An 18,799-nucleotide genomic window follows, 5' to 3' on the forward strand; every position below is an offset into this window, starting at 1 on the left:
GCTTTTTATCCACCTTAATTTAGATCACTACACGTTTATGCCTGTTGTGCGATTGCAGGGTGGGACAGGTTTGTGGACCCTTCTCAGACATGTAAATTTGCCCATACGTGTTCTGCATCATTTCTGTACCGTGGAGGGTTTTGGTCATTTTTGTTCTCCCCATAACTGAATTAGCTAGAACAGTTTGCATTTCTTACAGCATTATACAGCACTTGTGTATATTTACATACATCTGTTCCCATATGCTAATTTATAGTTGTGGTATAAATATTAAGTAATGTTTTTTTAATACCTTCAAAAAAAAACTGGACCAGTATAACTAGATGTAAATATGTTTTTAAATATTTCCATGTTAAACACCTGTTCAGAGCATTTTTCAATCTGTATTTAACGTCTGTTTTGTCAGTCCTCAAATCTTCAAGTGATTCGTTATTTTTGTTTGTTTGTAAAGTAAATATGATGCCATCATTACTGTAAGTCAAACACGTCGACATAAGTAGCAGATATTCAGGAATTCAGCAAACCCCAAATAAATATATATTTCATGAATAGAAATATATAAAATGGTTCCTTTAACCCTTTCGCATGGCAGGCTCCCCTGGAACGAAAGGGTTAAAAGTCGTCGTTTAATCTTTGTAAGGAACCAAGTTACACACGTAAGTTGTTTGTTGCATTTAGCAGGTAAAAGAAGAGATACTTTTCTACCTTGATTTACAGACGGCAAAGAAGATGCACCTTCAATGCATTGCACAGTTTTCTTGTATTCATTAAAAACTGGAGACAGGTGCCTTTTTCCCTAAAAAGTTTATTGATCCAGTATACAATGGCTCTGAGATTGAGGATAAGTAAAATATTTAGTGAGAAACAGATTATTTGTGTTATGATCATTGGTGAAAAGTGCACCGATGGTGTCTGTTTTAAGTATGGTGTGATAACCTTCCAATTGCAATCATTCACATTACATGTGTAGGTGCTTTTTACAATCAAAATGACAAAATGTTTTCTAACCAAAGGAGGAGTGGCCAACTCCAGTCCTCAAGGGCCAACAACAGGTCAGGTTTTCAGGATATCCCTGCTTCAGCACAGGTGGCTCCGTCTGAGCCACTGATTGAGCCAACTGTGCTGAAGCAGGGGTATCCTGGAAACCTGACCTGTTGTTGGCCCTTGAGGACTGGAGTTGGCCATTGCTGAACAAAAGTCTCTTGAGTTCTAACGAAGAGGCATTCTTCTTCTTCTTGTTTCAGCTGGTCCATGTTAATCTGAAACCTGAAGGTAATGTTACATATTCGGCATGGAATGTAATAAAGACCTGATGAGAACTGCAATTCAGTGGAGCAATGTTTGTGTCCTAGTAAAAAAAAAAAGAAAACATACATATTATTGATTTTTATAATTCAGCCTGTTATGTGGTTAAAATATTAGTACAATTAAACTTATTTTGATTTATTCACGATTATTTTAGGAAAGCATCAGGCTCCTCATACGTGAAAAAAATGAAACAATTCTCGCATTACATTTATTACTGATGCCTTTTCTTCATTCCCTGGAATTTTTAGGGTTTATTTTTAAAAGCCCATTGGAAATTTGCTGGGTTAGGCCCCGTGGCTAGTCCTTAATGTTGACTTGCATTAAACATTTCAGATTTCCCATCAAACAGTGTGAAATGTTTTATGGCAGCCAAATATTGTGCATATTAGAATGCACATATACGCATGAAACTGCTAGTTATTATCTTATTATTCATGATAAAGGCATTGCTATCAAAAGGAATTTGCTGTGTTATTATATGTTGCATTCTTTTCCCCCATTACTGCACCATTGTTGCCTTGTGCCATAGGAACATACTGTATGTAGCAAGTGGTGAAACTGGAGCATGGCTCCAAAAACAGGTGCAACTTACTTAATATTGACATTGCTTCACTGTATGAAGACGTTTTGCTCCTCTTGTGGCAGCAGGGCTGCCGACAGTGGGGGAGCGCAGGGTCATTTGTTCCAAGCCCGGCAGTGAAAGAAAGGCCCGCCGTAGCAGGCCGAACCCAGGAGTTAGACCACGCACAAAGTCAGGCCCAACTCCTGCTTTCGGCTGCCTGGGTGGGCCGCCCTCAGGTGCCGAGTAGGGCCTGGAGAGACCATGTACTCCCTCTCTAAAGGTAGGGCCCAGGGGGAATAGAAAGTGAGTGAGAGGGAGAGTGAAAGAGATGGGGAGAGGCAGAGGGAGAGTGAGGAGGAAGGAGAGTGTGGGGGAGGCTGGGAGGGTGGAGAGCGGGCAGAGGGAGAGAGAGAACGTGGAGAGGAAGCAAGAGAGAAGAAGATAGTGATAGAGAGAAGATAGAAAGTGAGAATAGTAGAAAGAGAGGAGGGAGAGTAAGAGAGAGACGGAGAGAGTGAGAGAGAGTAGGGATAGGGAGAGATTGGGGGCAAGGTAAAGTGAGAGAAAGGTAGGAGTAGACATCTGCTTCCCTCTCAACAACCCGGGCTCCCCCGGTGGAGACTAGTTCTGGGCCCGGGGAAAGCGGCCAGCTGCCCTGTGTGGCAGTGAGGGGTTTTATGAGGCATTGGAGGAGTGACATATTCTAATTAGATGTATCAAAATGTGTGCCTAAAATTACTTTGGGTACTTACACTCATACTCCAAATTATTGTTCAGTTCTACTCTGGTGGGACCGTGCATTTACCTAACAGTGCATAGGGATTCTTTTTGAGGAACATCACATAGGTAAGAAGTTATACCAGTATAGGTGTTAATTATATTTTAGGGATAAGTAACATAGCCCAAATGTAACACTTGAAGGTGCAATTAAACATAATAAATATGTATATATTTTTTTTTTTAGGAAATGCTGCTTTAAACTGGAAGCACTGACCGCTTTGTTTGGGAATTCTGTACATGCAACAGAAATTAAGATTGTTCTTTTTGACATACCCACTAGATGGCGCTGGTACATAGAGGAAAACACTGAAGATGCACAGAGACTGGACCATCCTGTAATTTTCCACAGGCAGCTATTAAAACAAAATACAGTACCTACCATTCCACAAAAGTGTCTAAGTGATGGAGAGCTGACATTCGGCCCATTGTAAATTTTGAGATAATTTTTTTCACAGTCTCCTGGATCATCGATGCTAACTGTAGCAAAGTTTAATTGAACCAGCTTTCCCAAAGGAGCAACAATGGTCCATTCGCAATGTGTGTTGTTGCTGTAGCTTCCAGGATAGCCAGGGCTAGTAAATGAGCCATGGTCTCCATACAGAGTACCCCCACACCCTGAAAAGTACACACAGCAGATATAGGTTATACTGGATTACTTATTAACTTTGGAACATACTTTCAGGACCCAACCGGTTTCAAATGTATATCTACACTGCTCTAAAGCATTGGCAAGCTCAATGTATGCTTATGCTGCAATATTGTAGAAGAAAAACATATCTTGTTCACACACAAAGGGAGAAATAATATAAATATAAGGGTCTGTCAGTGCAATGGCTGCACAACAAGCTCCTTTTGTAGACCTTATGTATGCATACGTATGCATGCATTTCTTTATATAGCGCTCACAGTGTACTAAGCGCTTTACAAAAGAGACAATAAAATGAATTATAATACAGTAAAGCAGCAAACAAAATCTGACCAGAGGAAAGAATATCCCTGACCCGGAGAGCTTACAATCTAAGTGGTATGTTGGGAGTCTTACAGAGACTGCAGGTGAGGGAATAAGTGCAGTAGATGGCAGTGTTTGGCCGCAATGGTTGGAAGGAGCGACAATGGGTGTGAAAAAGTACCAGATGTCGAAGCTATTGAAATGCTTCATTTAAGAGGTGGCTTTTTAGGTTTGACTTAAAGATGCAGAGAGAGTGCTTGGCGTATACTGGGTGTGTGGGAGTTCAACAGGTAAGGGGCGGTGAGAGAGAGCAGTAGAGGTTGAAAGGAGACCATTAATGGAGCATTGAAGACATGACAGGGATGTAGCAAGAGATCAAAGCTGATATGCAGGGAGGAGCAGACAAGTGGAGAGTCTTGAAGGTAAGTAAGAAAACATTGTAGGTGAATAGAAACTTGAAGGGAATTCAGGAGAAGGATTTAAGGTGGAGATGAGCAGGGATTGTTCTGAGAGAAAGGGAAGTCATTCTAAGTGAAAAATGTCGAATAGATCACATAGGAGAAAGTTGCGAAACAGGTAGGCCTGATAGCAGTATTTTACAATAATCCAGATGGCAGAGGGTAAGGGCATTCATTTAAGTTTTAGCAGTAGATTGATAGAGGAAAGGGCGCACATTGGCAATGTTACAGAGGAAGAAGCGGCACATTTCAAATGTCACACAAAGGCAACGTGCTTTCGCGATAGAATAGGTGATAGTACTGTTTACTGAGATGAAAAAAGGGGATATTAGGCTGGGTTTAGAAGGAAATATAAGGAGGTCAGTTTTAGAAATATTACGTTTGAGGCAGTGAAGCGCAGTGAAGCACCATCCACCCCCACTCTTAGAAACTTGGGACTGGATTGCAGAAGTGACGCTAGGGGTGGATATATATCAGCATATCAACTGCATAGAGAGGATACCTAAAGCCAAATGAGTTAGTTAGGTCACTAAGTGATAGTGAGAGAGAGAGAAAAAAGGAGAGAACCCAAATCAGAGCCCTGAGGTACACCAACAGGAGACATGTTACCAACAGAGACAGAAAATGAGCGAAGAGAGGTATGATGAGAACCAGGATAGTGCTTGGTTATAGTTAGCTATAGTGTAGGATATGAAGAAGAAAGTGATCAACATTAATCAAAAGCAGCAGAGAGATCAAGTAGGATAAGAAGGAAAGCATTACATTGGTATTTTGCATCATGGAGATCATTGGCTATTTTAGGGAGGTCTCAGTTGTGTGAGCGGTACGAAAACAGCATGTGAAGGGAGGGCATGGGAATTAAGAAAGTTGGTCATGCGGGAGAACATGAGATGTTCTAATACTGAGGCAAAAGCCAGGAGAGATAAAGGGCAGTAGTAGGGTACGTAAGGTCAAGGGGGTTGTTTGAGAATAGGTGTGACCACTGCATGCTTAAAAGGATGAGGGGAAAGTGCCCGAGGACAGGGAGGAGTTGAAGATATAGGTGACAGTGGGGACTAAGATAGGAAAAAAGTTTGGTCAGGTGTGAGGGGTTAGAATCGAGAGGGTGTGTAGAAGAGACAATGAGCTTAGAAACTTCCAACTCTGAAACAGGAGAAAAGGAGTGGAAGGAGGTTTAGGTAGAAGCAGAGAGAGAGAAGGAATCTCACTGTGGATAGCATCCACCTTGCCTTTAAAATGGTCGGCAAAGGCTTGAGGAGAAGTGAAGGAAGGAAGATAAGTGGGGGGAAGAAGGTTGTAAGAGGGAATCAAATACAGACAAAACACAGGGTGGATTGGGTTTGGGAGTGTTGATTAATAAGGGAAAGTAGTGTTGTTTGGCACTAGAGAGAGCAGAGTTAAAAGAGGCGAGGAGAAATGTATACTGTAGAAAACATTTCCATATGTAGCAACATTTCCTCTATAAGTGTCAATGGAGAGAGTGCTAGAGTGAAGGAGGCGTGTTTGTGAATTTAGCGAGGGTCATGGGTTAGAGGGACGCGTGTGATCAAGTGAGGAGGAGAGTATAGCGTTGTAAGATTGTAAGACAAGATTGTCATGCTCCGAGGAAGGAGAGAGAGAGAAGAGAGGTTAGCGTTCAGGGTAGATGCCAGAGCAGAGAAGTCAATGGAGCGAAGGTAGTGAGGAGAACAGGTAGGAGGAGGGTGAATGAGTGGTGGTGAATGGTACGAGTTGATGGAAGGGGGAGAAGATAGAGAAATCAGAAAGGGAACAGTTTTTGGTAAAGACGAGGTCTAAATAGTGACCATCCTTGTGGGTGCTGGATTTGGTTCATTGGCAAAGGCTAAGAAAGGAGGTTAGAGAGAGAAGGCGAGATGCCCAGGAGAAAGCGATCAATATGACAGTTAACCCCTCATTAAAAGAATGCAAGAGGCAGAGGAGAGAAGGAAGGAAAGCCAGGAGAGTCTGAGAGAAAGGTGGAGCAAGAGGATGTAGAGGTAGGCAATAGGTAGATGACTGCCACATGCAGAGAGGGTAGGAAAGTTGGACAGAATAAAATTCAAATGACGAGAATGAGACAGATGGTGGCATAGGGTGGAGTTGATATCGGCAGCGGGAGGAAACGAGACCTACCCCTTAACACTGGCCATTGGGGCATCAAGTGTGAAAGAGAGACCACCATTTGAGACAACCACGTAATGTTGTGCGTGCCAGGTTTTTGTTAGAGAGAAGAGATGAAGGGAGTGAGAGCAGCAGACGTTGTGTACAGCCAGAGCCCTGCTGGTGAGAGAGGAGACATTCCAGAGGGCATAGGAGTAGGGAAGGGAGACAAGGGATATGTATTAAATTATATGGATTAACAGGTTTAGCAGGGAAGCGTGGACAAAGTGTGTCCAGCATATGGCCAGGTCCAAGATTGGGGAGAGATCACTAGCAGCAAGAAGGAGTAATAGTTAGAGAGCAAGAAGGTGACAGGGGGATTTGGGAGTGCTTTTTACTGAGGGGTGCAGAATTAGGAGGAATAGAAGTATGGAGATATTAGTGCGGTGTGTGGGCACAGACAAAGGAGGAGGGAATGTGAGATTAAAAAATGGAGATAAAGGGAGAAGAGTGGGGAAGGTGAAAATAGAAAAGTTTAAAAATGAGTTAGGAAACTGCAAACAGAAAAAGCAATATATCCCTCTATCCCGTCTACACTCATATTCAAAATGTGCCTGTATAAGGTCAAATGCAATACATGATTTTCCTTTGGCCGTTGAGATGTTCATGGTTTGCATTTGATCTTTCACAGGCCTGTGCTTTCACCTTGTGACCTGTGTCTCTAGGGCATTTCCTACACTACTTATGCTTGTTTCCGTCTTGTATTTTAATTTAGAAAATACCGTATGGCTATATCTTAAATCTGGGTATTCACTATGACACTTGTGGTGAGGCATGTGATCTTTATATGTATTTAACACAAATACATATTGTAGTGATATCACGGCATGTCTAAGTAACACCAAACAAGACCATACTGGAATTGGTTTTGTGTCTTTCGTTCACCAGCATGGGACCCTACAACATCTTTTGTATGTGTTTACATCAATATAGTTGTTGTCTCTGTTGATGTCAGTAGCTCAAATACAATATATATATCATGGCCATATGGACTGCAGCATTCAAAGCTTAGTTTTAAAGTTATGTAGTGTCATTTTTGGATGAGCGATAGAGATCAACTAGACTTTGTGGACATTTTGGGGATATGTTTTTTTTGCCTGTTTTCTCTCTCCACAAGCCAAACACGTTGACTGATCCTGATGAGATTTGAAGGGTACCTTTCTGCAATTTTAACTTAGATCGGCCAGAAGTTTCAACCAAATCGGCGCAGCCCCCATCTTATAAATATCCTATTATTTAATTGATAAACGTCTCATTGACAAAAATTCTTGATACAAAACATGAAATCTATTATTTTGCCACATGTACACAATTATTACATGGAAGTGTTTTGCTGTTTGTGATGTTATATTAAACGTATTTTTTTCAAGTCGCAATAATGCGAGAGTTGGGGGGGTATTTCGTATTTACATTTTTGTTTGACTTCAAGACATTGCTTGATCGTTGTGACAGACAGTAGCAGGCCTTTCTGGACAACTCTACTGCTGGTGCCTCGACTGCCAGTTGAAACTAGGCTTATTTATAGGCTTGTATAATATCACACAGTAGTGTGAGAATTAAACTGGACAGACATTACCGTTTTTAACTGAAGTTTGCGAATACTTGGACAATTTAATGACAAAATCCACAAACTGATGGCGTTTTATTCCGTGTTATTAATCTTTGTCCTATTAGGGTCTACTCGCTCATCCCACAACACAGCCTAGAATATGGCGTTTTCCTAGTTTATATCAGTACTGTACTACTATACAGCTTATGTCATTTATTGCACCTGCTGCTTTTGTTACAAACATTTTGTGGGAAATAATAAGTAAAATATGCCTTACCGGTTGGGGATGATGTCCAAGTGATTTCATATCCATGATGAGATATTATTATATCGCTCTTGAAAAACAGTCGCAAAACATTTTTCTTTGGAAAGATGGGGTTGGGCAGATTAGTCCCACAATATTTTCCGATCACGGGTGAGTCAAAATCACTGCCATTTCTCACCTTTTTAAAATGCATAAATGACAATGGAAGGACAGTCACTCAAAGCAGGGCAAATGGCAAACACAAGCACAATTTAGCGCATTGTAAACATGCCAGAGATACCGGCACCCCATACCGGGGGCCTGTAACTCGGGAAGGAGGAGGCCCCCGGAGCTGAAATGAATGTGGTTCAGCTCCAGAGACCCCCACCCTGCTTCAATAATATGTTATTAAAATAAAATAAAAGCAGCACGATCGCCCCTTTAGGGGTGCGCAGGGAGGGTGAGTAGTTATGTCTACTCTCACTGCGCAGCTCTTCAAGACTAATGCAGCCCAGTAGGATTCACAGCAGGAGTCCAATTAGGAAGCAGGGACCCCGCTGTGTTAATCCCGATGGGCCATTAGCCTGGTTGTGGGGATTCCACGAGCAGGCAGTTGTTAGGCAGCTGCCACCTGCAGTTTCCTGGCCCACTATGCGACAAACCAACCGACTGCATCTGTACTATCTATAGTATGTAATACTAATAGTATTGCTGCCATTTAGTATTTGAGCATTCCCCGGTTCTGCACCCAGAGCTTTGTAACTCTTCACCAAGGATCAAATGTGCGTGAGTTTTATGTGAATTTGAAGATGCACTTCTGTGAAACCATTTAGATCAATTTATAGTTAATATGGGACCAGGTTTTTTTGCTTAAACCAAGTTTACGTTACAATGTTTTGGTTGAAGCTTGGCACAAGGGTTATACAATGAGAGAAAAGGTATATATCTTGGATATAATGAGAAGGTGTAATTGTACACTGACCTGGGTCTTGCTAATAATTAAGTTACACAATGAATATACGAAGATATATCCCCCCTCTCGATTAACTATGGGTGTGGGGGTAAATAAGAGTTCTTCTGGTGGAGTATTTGGGTTCTGCTAAGTCTATTCAACAAATGGTAAGCACAAATTAAATTTGGAGGAGAATGGATGGACAACAAAAGGTTACATAGTGCCACAAAAGCAAGAAGGATAAACAGAGACAGAGCTCTTCTCAGTATAAAGTCTTGTAGGAGCTTGAGCGCATAACATTCAATGGCCCCAATTTAATATGATATGAACCCTCTGTTTCAAGGCGGGGAAGCTCTTCGTTCCATACATCTGAAACTAACTAGTAAATACTGCATGTACCATTTAATTGTCAGAGATGGCAAAATATGACAATTGACAAGAGACATTTTTTTGTCAATGTTCAATTTAAATGGCAGGAAAAAAAAAATAACACCAGAAAATAAATAGGTGAAAATGAACTCATGTGATTTTAAGAGAGACAAAGAGAGGTCTATTTTTCCTGTTATTTAACGTGATTTACCTGCATATAAAATTAGGGCAATGTATTAAAGGACGTGTATGTCAGCATGTTATAGGGCGAGTACCAATAGGAGGAGGGAAGGAGGAGCTAAGAGCTACACATTTTATAACAAGATGTATGCAATTCTGTATTTATGCATGCACATGTTCCCTTCTTTAAGTAAAAAACCTAAATCTGGGTTAAGTCGGCATAAACCTCTCTGGGTAACAATCTTCAGCAAATTAAACTTGATTAACAATTTTCTTACACTTGGTGCATCCATCAGCAGAAAATAAAAATCTAATGTTCTATAGCAGGGGTGCGCAAAGTTTCCTGCATGCGCCCCCCTTTCTCCTCTCCCCTCCGGCTCGTGCCCCCCCTCCCTGCACGGCTCCGGCGTCAAATGACGTTGGGGGGTCATGTGACGTCACGTGACCCCGCGGCGTCATTTGATGCCGGATTGCCATTGAGACACGTCGCTGGAAGGGAAGTAAATGTTACACAGGCCTCATGCAATCCCCGGCATTTATTTAAAATGCTTTCGGGAACGCGTGGGGCCTCTGTAAAAGCCGTGCCCCTACTTTGCGCACCCTTGTTCTAAAGCCCTCTCGTTTGCCTTGATCTACTCAGTGCCGGACTGAGACATAATCGCGTCCCAGGCGGACTGAAAATGTAGTGCCCGTGTAAAACAATGTTATTTTTACAGGGGCGCCAAATTTTTAGTCTGCCTGTGCACCAAATGTTCTCACCCTTCCGGTCTCCCCAGCCGTTTGTGCCCATGCACCCGCCCAGCAGGGTGCATGCATGGCCGCCATTTGGGCACATGTGAGTGGGCCCGCCCAGCGGGATGCTAGCGCTTGGCCGTCAGCAGCTGAAACACTTTTATTTCCTGCGTGCCGTGGCTGCTGGCAGCACAGTGTCCTGTGCGTGTGGGAGGCATCAGAGCGGCGCCCCCCTGAGGCTGGGAAAACCAAGCAGTGGAGGCGGTTGAGGATGGTGCTCGGCGCTCCCTTTATGTTGGCGCCCCGGGCAAGTGCCTGGCCAGCCCGCCCCTTAATATATATACTGTATATATGTCCCTTCACTGTATTTACCACTATGGTAATACAATTGTGATTGTTTCAAGAGAGAGACACACAGCCCCTGTAAGCTCAGAACCCAAATCCACCACATCATATATATTTGTGTCAAAAGGAGTGCTACTAGGATTGTGGCCTCAAGAGAAAGACAGTAAGACAAAGGAGCATGCTGTCTTTTGAGAAGTGTTACATGGGATCTTACCTCTAGAAAGTCATTACAGGAGGAGTACGCCTCCAAATTAAATGCATTGAAGAAAAGAGAAATTGTATGATTCTGAGGAGCTCTTAGAATAATGATGCATTCTGAATTGTGCGGATAATTATCTGGCCAGCCTGGACTTTTTAAGTACCCAAATGTCTGGTTATATTCACGACTGCAGTCTATTGTATAAAGAAAAGAAAGAAAATACATTGAATACAGTGTATGCTAATAACATTGATGTCCTACATATTCTGGAATGCATTGTGGACTGCTGAATTAGAACAAGTAATACATGTGATTATTACTAAAAGAAATGGAAAGGTCCTTACTTGCGATCTGATAGGTAAAACTGAACCCATTGCCAGCGATGTATTCCTGCGACTTGAAAGTGACAACAGCAGTGCGGCCAGAAGAGTAAAATTCTGGGATTTTAAATGTTTCAGCTCCACAAAATCTATGGACCTGACCACGATCACCCTGCAGTAAAAAAAAAAGGGGACAATGACATTAACAGGCTTTTCTACGAATACAGGTTCCCACAGGGGAAAGAAACACTTACCTCTGCAACACTAAACTACAAATACCTTTAAAAGTAATGTGATGTAAAAGCATATCATTTTCTGCATAGTTCCATCGGTAATGCTCTTTAAAAAATAAATCCCCAAATATTTAAAGTCAGTTCCATCCTTTTTAAAACATAGTCCAAAATATTAAAAAAATGTACATGTAGCTCGACTTACTATCCCTGGAGTCAAAGGGAAAACATGACTGCTCCTGTGTGGAAGGTGCAGCATTTTATTTAGCTGGAACTTTTACCCGCAGTCAGTGATGACGATGATTGTTTTAACCCAGCCACACACCGGCCGTGGGGAAAGTTAGTTGGGCAACATACTTTAGGATTTAGGAGTGCTTGTAGACAGCAGGCTTAGCAATAGTGCCCAATGCCATGCAGTAGCTGCAAAGGCAAATAAGATCTTATCTTGCATTAAACGGGGAATGGATGGAAGAAATATAAGCATAATGATGCCCCTCTATAAAGCATTAGTAAGACCACACCTTGAGTATGGAGTACAGTTTTGGGCTTCGCTTCATAAAAAAGACATTATGGAACTACAAAAAGTGCAGAGAAGAGCCACCACATTAATAAAGGGGATGGGAAATCTGAGTTATCAGGACAGGACAGCTAAATTATATTTGTTTACATTTAAAAAGAGGCATCTAAGAGGGGATGTGATAACTATATACAAATATATTCAGGGTCAAAACAAGGAGCTTTCAAAGGGAGATTGTATGAGCAACAAAGGAAAGGGTTCTTTACAGTAAGGGCAGTTAAAATGTGACATTCGTTACCCATGGAGACTGTGATGGCAGATACAATAGATTTGTTCAAAAAAAGTTTGGACATCTTATTTTTTTTAAAGGAAAGGTATACAGGGATATACCAAATAAGTAAACATGGGAAGGATGTTGATTCAGGGAGAAATGTGATTGCCATTATTGGAGTCAGGAAGGACATAATTTTTTTCCCCTTATGAGACATCATTGGATAATGTTTTACTGGAGTTTTTGGTTTGCCTTCCTCTGGATCAATATATTGTAAATACAAATGTAGGATAAATATCTGTCTTCTAAATTTAACATAGAGTAGGTTAAACTCGATGGACTGATGGCTTTTTTTTAACCTCATCTACTATAATCTAACTATTTACATCTGTACTTCCAATAATTGCCTACATGTGTTAACTTGTCCAATGTCATGTAAGGTAAGAAGATTATAAAAAAAATGGACACAAATATTTTGGGGTTCAAAAGGATGACACATCTGTCTTGTGATTAGCCTATGTACTGTACATGTTTTATATGCTATATAATAATAGAATAAATGGTGCATCCCAAAGAAATATCAGTTATCTCAAAAGAAGGTGATGGTCACTTGCCCAAGCTTACAGACACAAGTCTACAGAGATTTAACCATTCGTATACATTTTTCACATTAATTAAAATAAATACAACCCAAAATATAGCACATGTAAGTAAAGTAAAAAAAATAAAAAAAAATAAGCCATTTCATATATATGAAGGCATTTTTAAATACTGTAGTAGTCAACAATTGGTTGAAGTTATGCTGCTTGTATTCATGTTTGTTCATTGTATGGTTATTGTGAGGTATTTTAGTTAAGCAATTCTTAAAAATTAAACATACATCTTTTTTTTTTTTATTTAGTACTGTTATTCCTTTAAAGTAGCATTAAGGTTTCTAATTATATCACTGACCACAAGAAAATAACCTCCTGATTACCATTCAAATTAGATGGAGAAACTCCTTCCATCAGCTGAAAAGAAAAAGAGTTAATTGTGTCGTTTCCTACTTTTAATCATTAAAGTGAACTATGCTATTACATGTGCACAATGTTTGTTCATAAAATAGAAGGCTGATTTGATGCAAAGGGTCACATTTTGTGAGATTTGCCTATGAAAAATAAAAGACATTAAATTGATATGGCTATGCTTTACCACCGGTGAGTCTTTTAGCTCTATAGAATTCTCCGAGCAGTCCATGTTAGGCTGAAGATTAAATGCCTGTACACCCAGTTTCACATGCTCTTCTTCTGGTGCATCAATAGTCCAAATACACGTTGTGAAGGGTAGGTAGGAATTTGGGAAATTGGGTGAGGTTGTGGTTGTCGGAGTAGAAGTTGCATTGTATATTCCTCCACATAATACTGCGGAAAGTAAGAATATGTTCAGTACTTGATGTTGTATGTAATGTCACATTTTTATACATAGAGTATCAGTAAATAGCCCCTATAGACATTCATATCTGAAAAGGAAAAACAGATTTGTTTTGGGGAGCACAAGGTGCTAAAAATATTATTTAAAATTTTAAATATACTGAAAGAAGACGTGATAAACTTGTTTGATTACCACCAACCATGAATATCTCTTGTACATAAAAGTTATATACAGCACTATTGCTGTTCCAGCTTTGACACTAGATTTTTTCACACATTAGATTATCACATGTACTTTCAGATTAATATACATACAAACACACATTCATCTTCCTTTTTAAAAAGTTAGACCAGAATCGTTGGTAGTTTCATTGGTTAGTGGGTTAAAAGCCAGTGGCTGCAAGTTAAGTGCAAGTAGTTTGCGGCTCAATCACAGGTAATTTGGTGACTTCCGGCTCAGGAAGACACCTTACAACCTATTCACGTGGTAGGCCTATAAAGTGTCTTCCAGCCACAGAAGGTGTTTTATGACAAAGCTCTGCTTAATAAATATGGGCCTATCTGTGCAGCGCTACTTGCAGCTCAGGGGACTTCACCTGCTTTAAAGATATTAACAATAGGACCACCAGGGCCTCACTCTGTAATACTGAGAAGAGATAGTGACAGAGAGGGCGCAGTAAAAAGCTGCTCAACAGTTGACTTTATGCGCCCACAAGCAAACAAACGCTGGGCCATATTTACTAAGCAGTGCTACTCCATTAGATCTTCCAGCACAGTATAGACCTATGCAGCCTATTTAATTAATGGGCTGTAAGGTGTCTTCAGGAACCCAACGTGTCTTATAGTGGAGTAACTATACTTGGTAAATGTTTACTTGAATGGGTCATAAAATCTTCCAGTGAGCAAGGTGTCTTAGGAAGTATCACTTCTTATTGATAAATATGGCCCTTATGTCTTGGGAACTGTAGGGTGCTCGGAGCTGTAAGTAGTGCTACTCCACAGGACCTTTGGAGCATATTAACAAGGAGTTATTGAGATGGCTGTTTTAAGGGGACATTCGCAAGGATAACAGCAGCAGCAAGTGAGATATCATCTGATACATTAAGGGGCAATCCTTTTTTATACTTTTCATTTATACTCATACTATATGTAGCCATGGCTGGTTCTGGCTATCCATCTGCCCTCCCTGACACGCAAGTCCTGGTAGCTGAAGGCAGTGTCAGGCCAAATCTTGGGTTTGCCAACCCTTCCCCCACAGGCAGCTTCCCTGAGTGACAGGGGTGGAGGCGGGACATGATCTGTGTGCGGCCCAAGGTTTGCACCCTCCCCCTCTGTACTAGGGAAGAGGCAGCCCTACATTTGTTAGTTGAGCTCTGACGAGTGAGGGTGTCTCGCCCTGCAGGGTGGGACTGTATGATCAGTCCCATAAAGGGACTGTGATTAAGCAAAGGAGGAGAGATAAGGCTTCAAGCCTACCATCTGCCACAGGGACCATCCAGAGGTCTGGGACCTGAGAGATAAGGCAGTATTCACTGTAGTAACATGCTGTATGCAGTGGATGCTAAATAAAGACGCTCCTGTTTCAATATACTCCTGGCTTGAGTGCAGTCAATCAGGCGGAGTATGGACTGGTTCTACCGTAGGGGCTGCCTCCAGCAATCCTGGAGCCTGTGGTGGAGGGAGGTGCTAGCACCCAGAGACCGAACTAAGCATCTACCTCAAAAGCCTGTCCTATTTCCCCAACAACATAGGCGGAACCTCAGCTCTCCTGCAAGCCAACAGGTATCCTGCACCATCACACACCTAGTAGAAGAGAAATCTCCCATAGGGGTGGGGAAGCAGCACTACAGATATGCATCGCATCATTAGTCAGGAAACCAGTATCTCCCTTGAGGAATTACATATTTATATCCAAACGAAATCAGACTTTAAGAAAAAATTTAGGTGTCTCACCATTAAGTGATATACATTTAGAAGACCATATAATGCTCTAACATGATATTGGTGTTTGATTACATGATATATCACTGCTAGTTAGGCTCCACATATATCTCCACAGTATAATACATTGGACCATTATGATATTGTCTTCACTTATCATAAACCAAGCCAACTGTATTTTGCGAAGAAGTTTGAGCCTATCATTCACCAATTTAGTACACCCAGCTACATTGTAGTCTACCCTGATATCAATTCAGGTATTTTAATTACTTTGCTATCACTCCTCTAACAGGGACTATTTTACAGGCCTGAGCTATGACCCATAGTCAGTTTTTCTTGAGTGCACAAAGAATACAATCAATTTGGCAAGACTGGAGTCATTTCCTTGTCACATGCTGTACCAATAACGCTTTACATATTAGTGTACTGAGATTTATTGCTAACAATTAGTTTGGGTTTGCTACACCGCCCAACATATATCTTAAGTGCAAAACAGAAATTGTGAGGCGCTACTAGTGAAGGTGAAAATAAATAAATAAATCAATAAATATAAATATGTGATATATAAGTGTGCTCAAATATGATAATGGCAAACTTCGCTGCTCAACCCTCTTTGGAGAAGTTCCAGATTTCTCCTTTCTTGAATGTTGAAGAGAAGCTTGTGGGGAGCGCAGGTGTCACCATATATATACAAAGGAAAGATAAATATAGTGTAGTATGTCTAAACAGGTACAGCAATCAACACAGGAATCATGAATGGAAACTCACATTCTGCCTGTTGTAATATAGCATTTGAAACAGCAATAGATGCAGTGAATGGATTCAGCACTGTGCAGGGGGGTCTGGCTTGTGGACACTCCCTGATGTCAGCAGGACAACCCTCAATAGAATGAAAAAGACGACTCTAGTGCAACATTGTATGTTCACGTTTGATATATTGAAAATAGGCAATTGCTATTGCACTTACATGAGCAACTTGTGCTTAGACACATAAAAATCGATGCGCAGCATAGGTGTGTGTCATCCCCCTCACTCCCGAAGTTGCGTCGCGTCACTTCCGGTCCGGCCCGGCGCGTCACTTCCGGTTTCGTCGGCGATCGCAGAATGGGTCAAAACGGGTTCTGGGGTATGCTGGGCACACGTCTGGACTGCTGCAAGGTTCACTCAACGCGTTTCGCTGGCGTGGCAGCTTCGTCAGGAGTCCGATCTCGATCGCCGACGAAACCGGAAGTGACGCGACGGGCCGGACCGGAAGTGACGCGACGCAACTTCGGGAGTGAGGGGGATGACACACACCTATGCTGCGCATCGATTTTTATGTGTCTAAGCACAAGTTGCTCATGTAAGTGCAATAGCAATTGCCTATTTTCAATATATCAAACGTGAACATACAATGTTGCACTAGAGTCGTCTTTTTCATTCTATTGAGGGTTGTCCTGCTGACATCAGGGAGTGTCCACAAGCCAGACCCCCCTGCACAGTGCTGAATCCATTCACTGCATCTATTGCTGTTTCAAATGCTATATTACAACAGGCAGAATGTGAGTTTCCATTCATGATTCCTGTGTTGATTGCTGTACCTGTTTAGACATACTACACTATATTTATCTTTCCTTTGTATATATATGGTGACACCTGCGCTCCCCACAAGCTTCTCTTCAACATATATCTTAGCATGATATCGTGTACATAATGTGGTTATACTGCACCGACACACTTTATTCGAGCAAATACCCGGTATGTACCTGGCAGATACCTGGAATGCGCCACTCCTCACCTCTGACAAGCCCCGTTGCATTTGCCTTCCCAGCCTGGGTTCATGCCTGGCTGATGGGCGGCTGATCTGTTAAATGATAATGATTAGGATTTAATAGGCTGCAATGCTTCGCGTGTCTACCAGATGGCATAAATTCATGAATTGTAATGCAGTATATATATATATATATATATACTGTGCAGTATTGCAGCCAGCGGGAATAAAATGCTTCAATCCCTGCTTGGAAAATAACTCAATGCACTCGGGCAGAAAACAGTCACAAACCTCAATACACCCGGGTATACCCGAATTCGTGGGACTAGCCAAGCTCGAATAAAGTGTGTCGCCAGTGTATACCAAGGTGCATATGTTGTGTGGTCTAACAATTACTATACACCACACTAAATAATACATATACACCCACATATCTGGATCCATCTCCCCTACTATCACCTAATTTGGGTAATAGTGTCAGATACCTACAGGCCATTAGTCCCTTTGGTTTACCAACAACCAAGGTTTAGTTTGGGAGTGTACTGTTTAATATTTATTTTATTGGTTATTTTGACCAGTTGTTATAAGTGTTGTTCGTCTGTGTTTTGTGTTCAACCATTTTTATTAGTTAGAATAAACCAATAAAGGTTAAGTTTTATCTTTCACACATACTACATTACTCCAGTGAGTGCTGGTATTATAGGGGTCTCTTTACACTTGTCTAGGCAAGTGTGTGTCTGTTCAAACTAAATCAGAGAAACAAATATACTGAAATGCTACAGTACAGAAATAAAAGGTAAATACAGCTGAACCCAGTTATAACGCGGTGCTTGGGGTCAACATAATGCGACCGCTTATAATGGGGACCGGGGAAAAATGGCCGCTGCGATCAGGGGTTCCGCATCCGCCGGAGGGGTAGAGCTGGGGTAACTCTTCCAGCTATCCCTGAACCCGGTAGCACCCCCACCCCACGCAGGACTTACCCAGAGCAGCTTAGGAGGGTGCTGGGGATCCGACACCATGGGGGGAGGGGTGTGTGTGTGTGTGTGTGTGTTCGTTCGGTCAGCAGCCTAAACACCCAGCGAGAGAGAAACTAAATAAGAAACCTCCAGTGAATGAAATTGTCGTGAGTCTTGTAAATCCAATGACATCTGTTTAGGAAGGGATCACACCAGGTGTTTTTTTGTTCTCCTAGTATATTGTTGTGCAAACAGAAAAAAATAGCACTTCTAAAGTGCTGCTCTTAGTTTTTGCACGTGTTGAAATGTTTATATTGATGCTTCTATGTTAATGGTATGCAATGATTTGGGGGCTATTAGGGGAATTTATTTTAGACTGGGAGGTTTTTTTTCTAAAATGTCTCCTGGATTCCTGCAGGGTGTAGTGGGGGAGGGACAGGGTGCAAGTGAATGTAAGGGCAGAGTGCACAACAGACCTGCAAACAAGACGGGAACGGGCTCCTGCAGACAGGACTGATCGTATGAAATGCAAGCAGCAGGGATATACAAAGAGGCAAATTTTTACAAATTTTTGTTCACCTTATTTTCTTGGTGTCAGAAGTGAAAGTAGGTTTA

General features: G+C 41.6%; 1 protein-coding gene and 1 long non-coding RNA gene across 4 annotated transcripts in view; one reads left to right on the forward strand and one right to left on the reverse strand.

Moving 5' to 3' along the window:
• Positions 1–787: 787 nt before the first annotated feature.
• Positions 788–18,799, reverse strand: part of CUBN (cubilin) — a 312,445-nt gene continuing 294,433 nt past the window's right edge. Inside the window, exons 62-67 of the mRNA XM_075587495.1 lie at positions 13,317–13,525; positions 11,132–11,279; positions 10,803–10,981; positions 8,044–8,209; positions 3,030–3,265; positions 788–1,348 (exon numbers count right to left, since the gene is read on the reverse strand). Coding sequence (XP_075443610.1) covers positions 1,241–1,348; positions 3,030–3,265; positions 8,044–8,209; positions 10,803–10,981; positions 11,132–11,279; positions 13,317–13,525 — 1,046 coding nt within the window. The 3' untranslated portion in view covers positions 788–1,240. The remainder of the gene's footprint in view (positions 1,349–3,029; positions 3,266–8,043; positions 8,210–10,802; positions 10,982–11,131; positions 11,280–13,316; positions 13,526–18,799) is intronic.
• The window catches only part of LOC142487723 (uncharacterized), an 84,168-nt gene continuing 80,297 nt past the window's right edge, over positions 14,929–18,799 (forward strand). For all 3 annotated transcript variants that reach the window (XR_012799290.1, XR_012799288.1, XR_012799289.1), the window contains exon 1: positions 14,929–15,316. This is a non-coding gene — a long non-coding RNA (uncharacterized LOC142487723). The remainder of the gene's footprint in view (positions 15,317–18,799) is intronic.

This window comes from Ascaphus truei, chromosome 2 (assembly GCF_040206685.1).
Source record: "Ascaphus truei isolate aAscTru1 chromosome 2, aAscTru1.hap1, whole genome shotgun sequence".
NCBI classification, from domain to species: domain Eukaryota; kingdom Metazoa; phylum Chordata; class Amphibia; order Anura; family Ascaphidae; genus Ascaphus; species Ascaphus truei.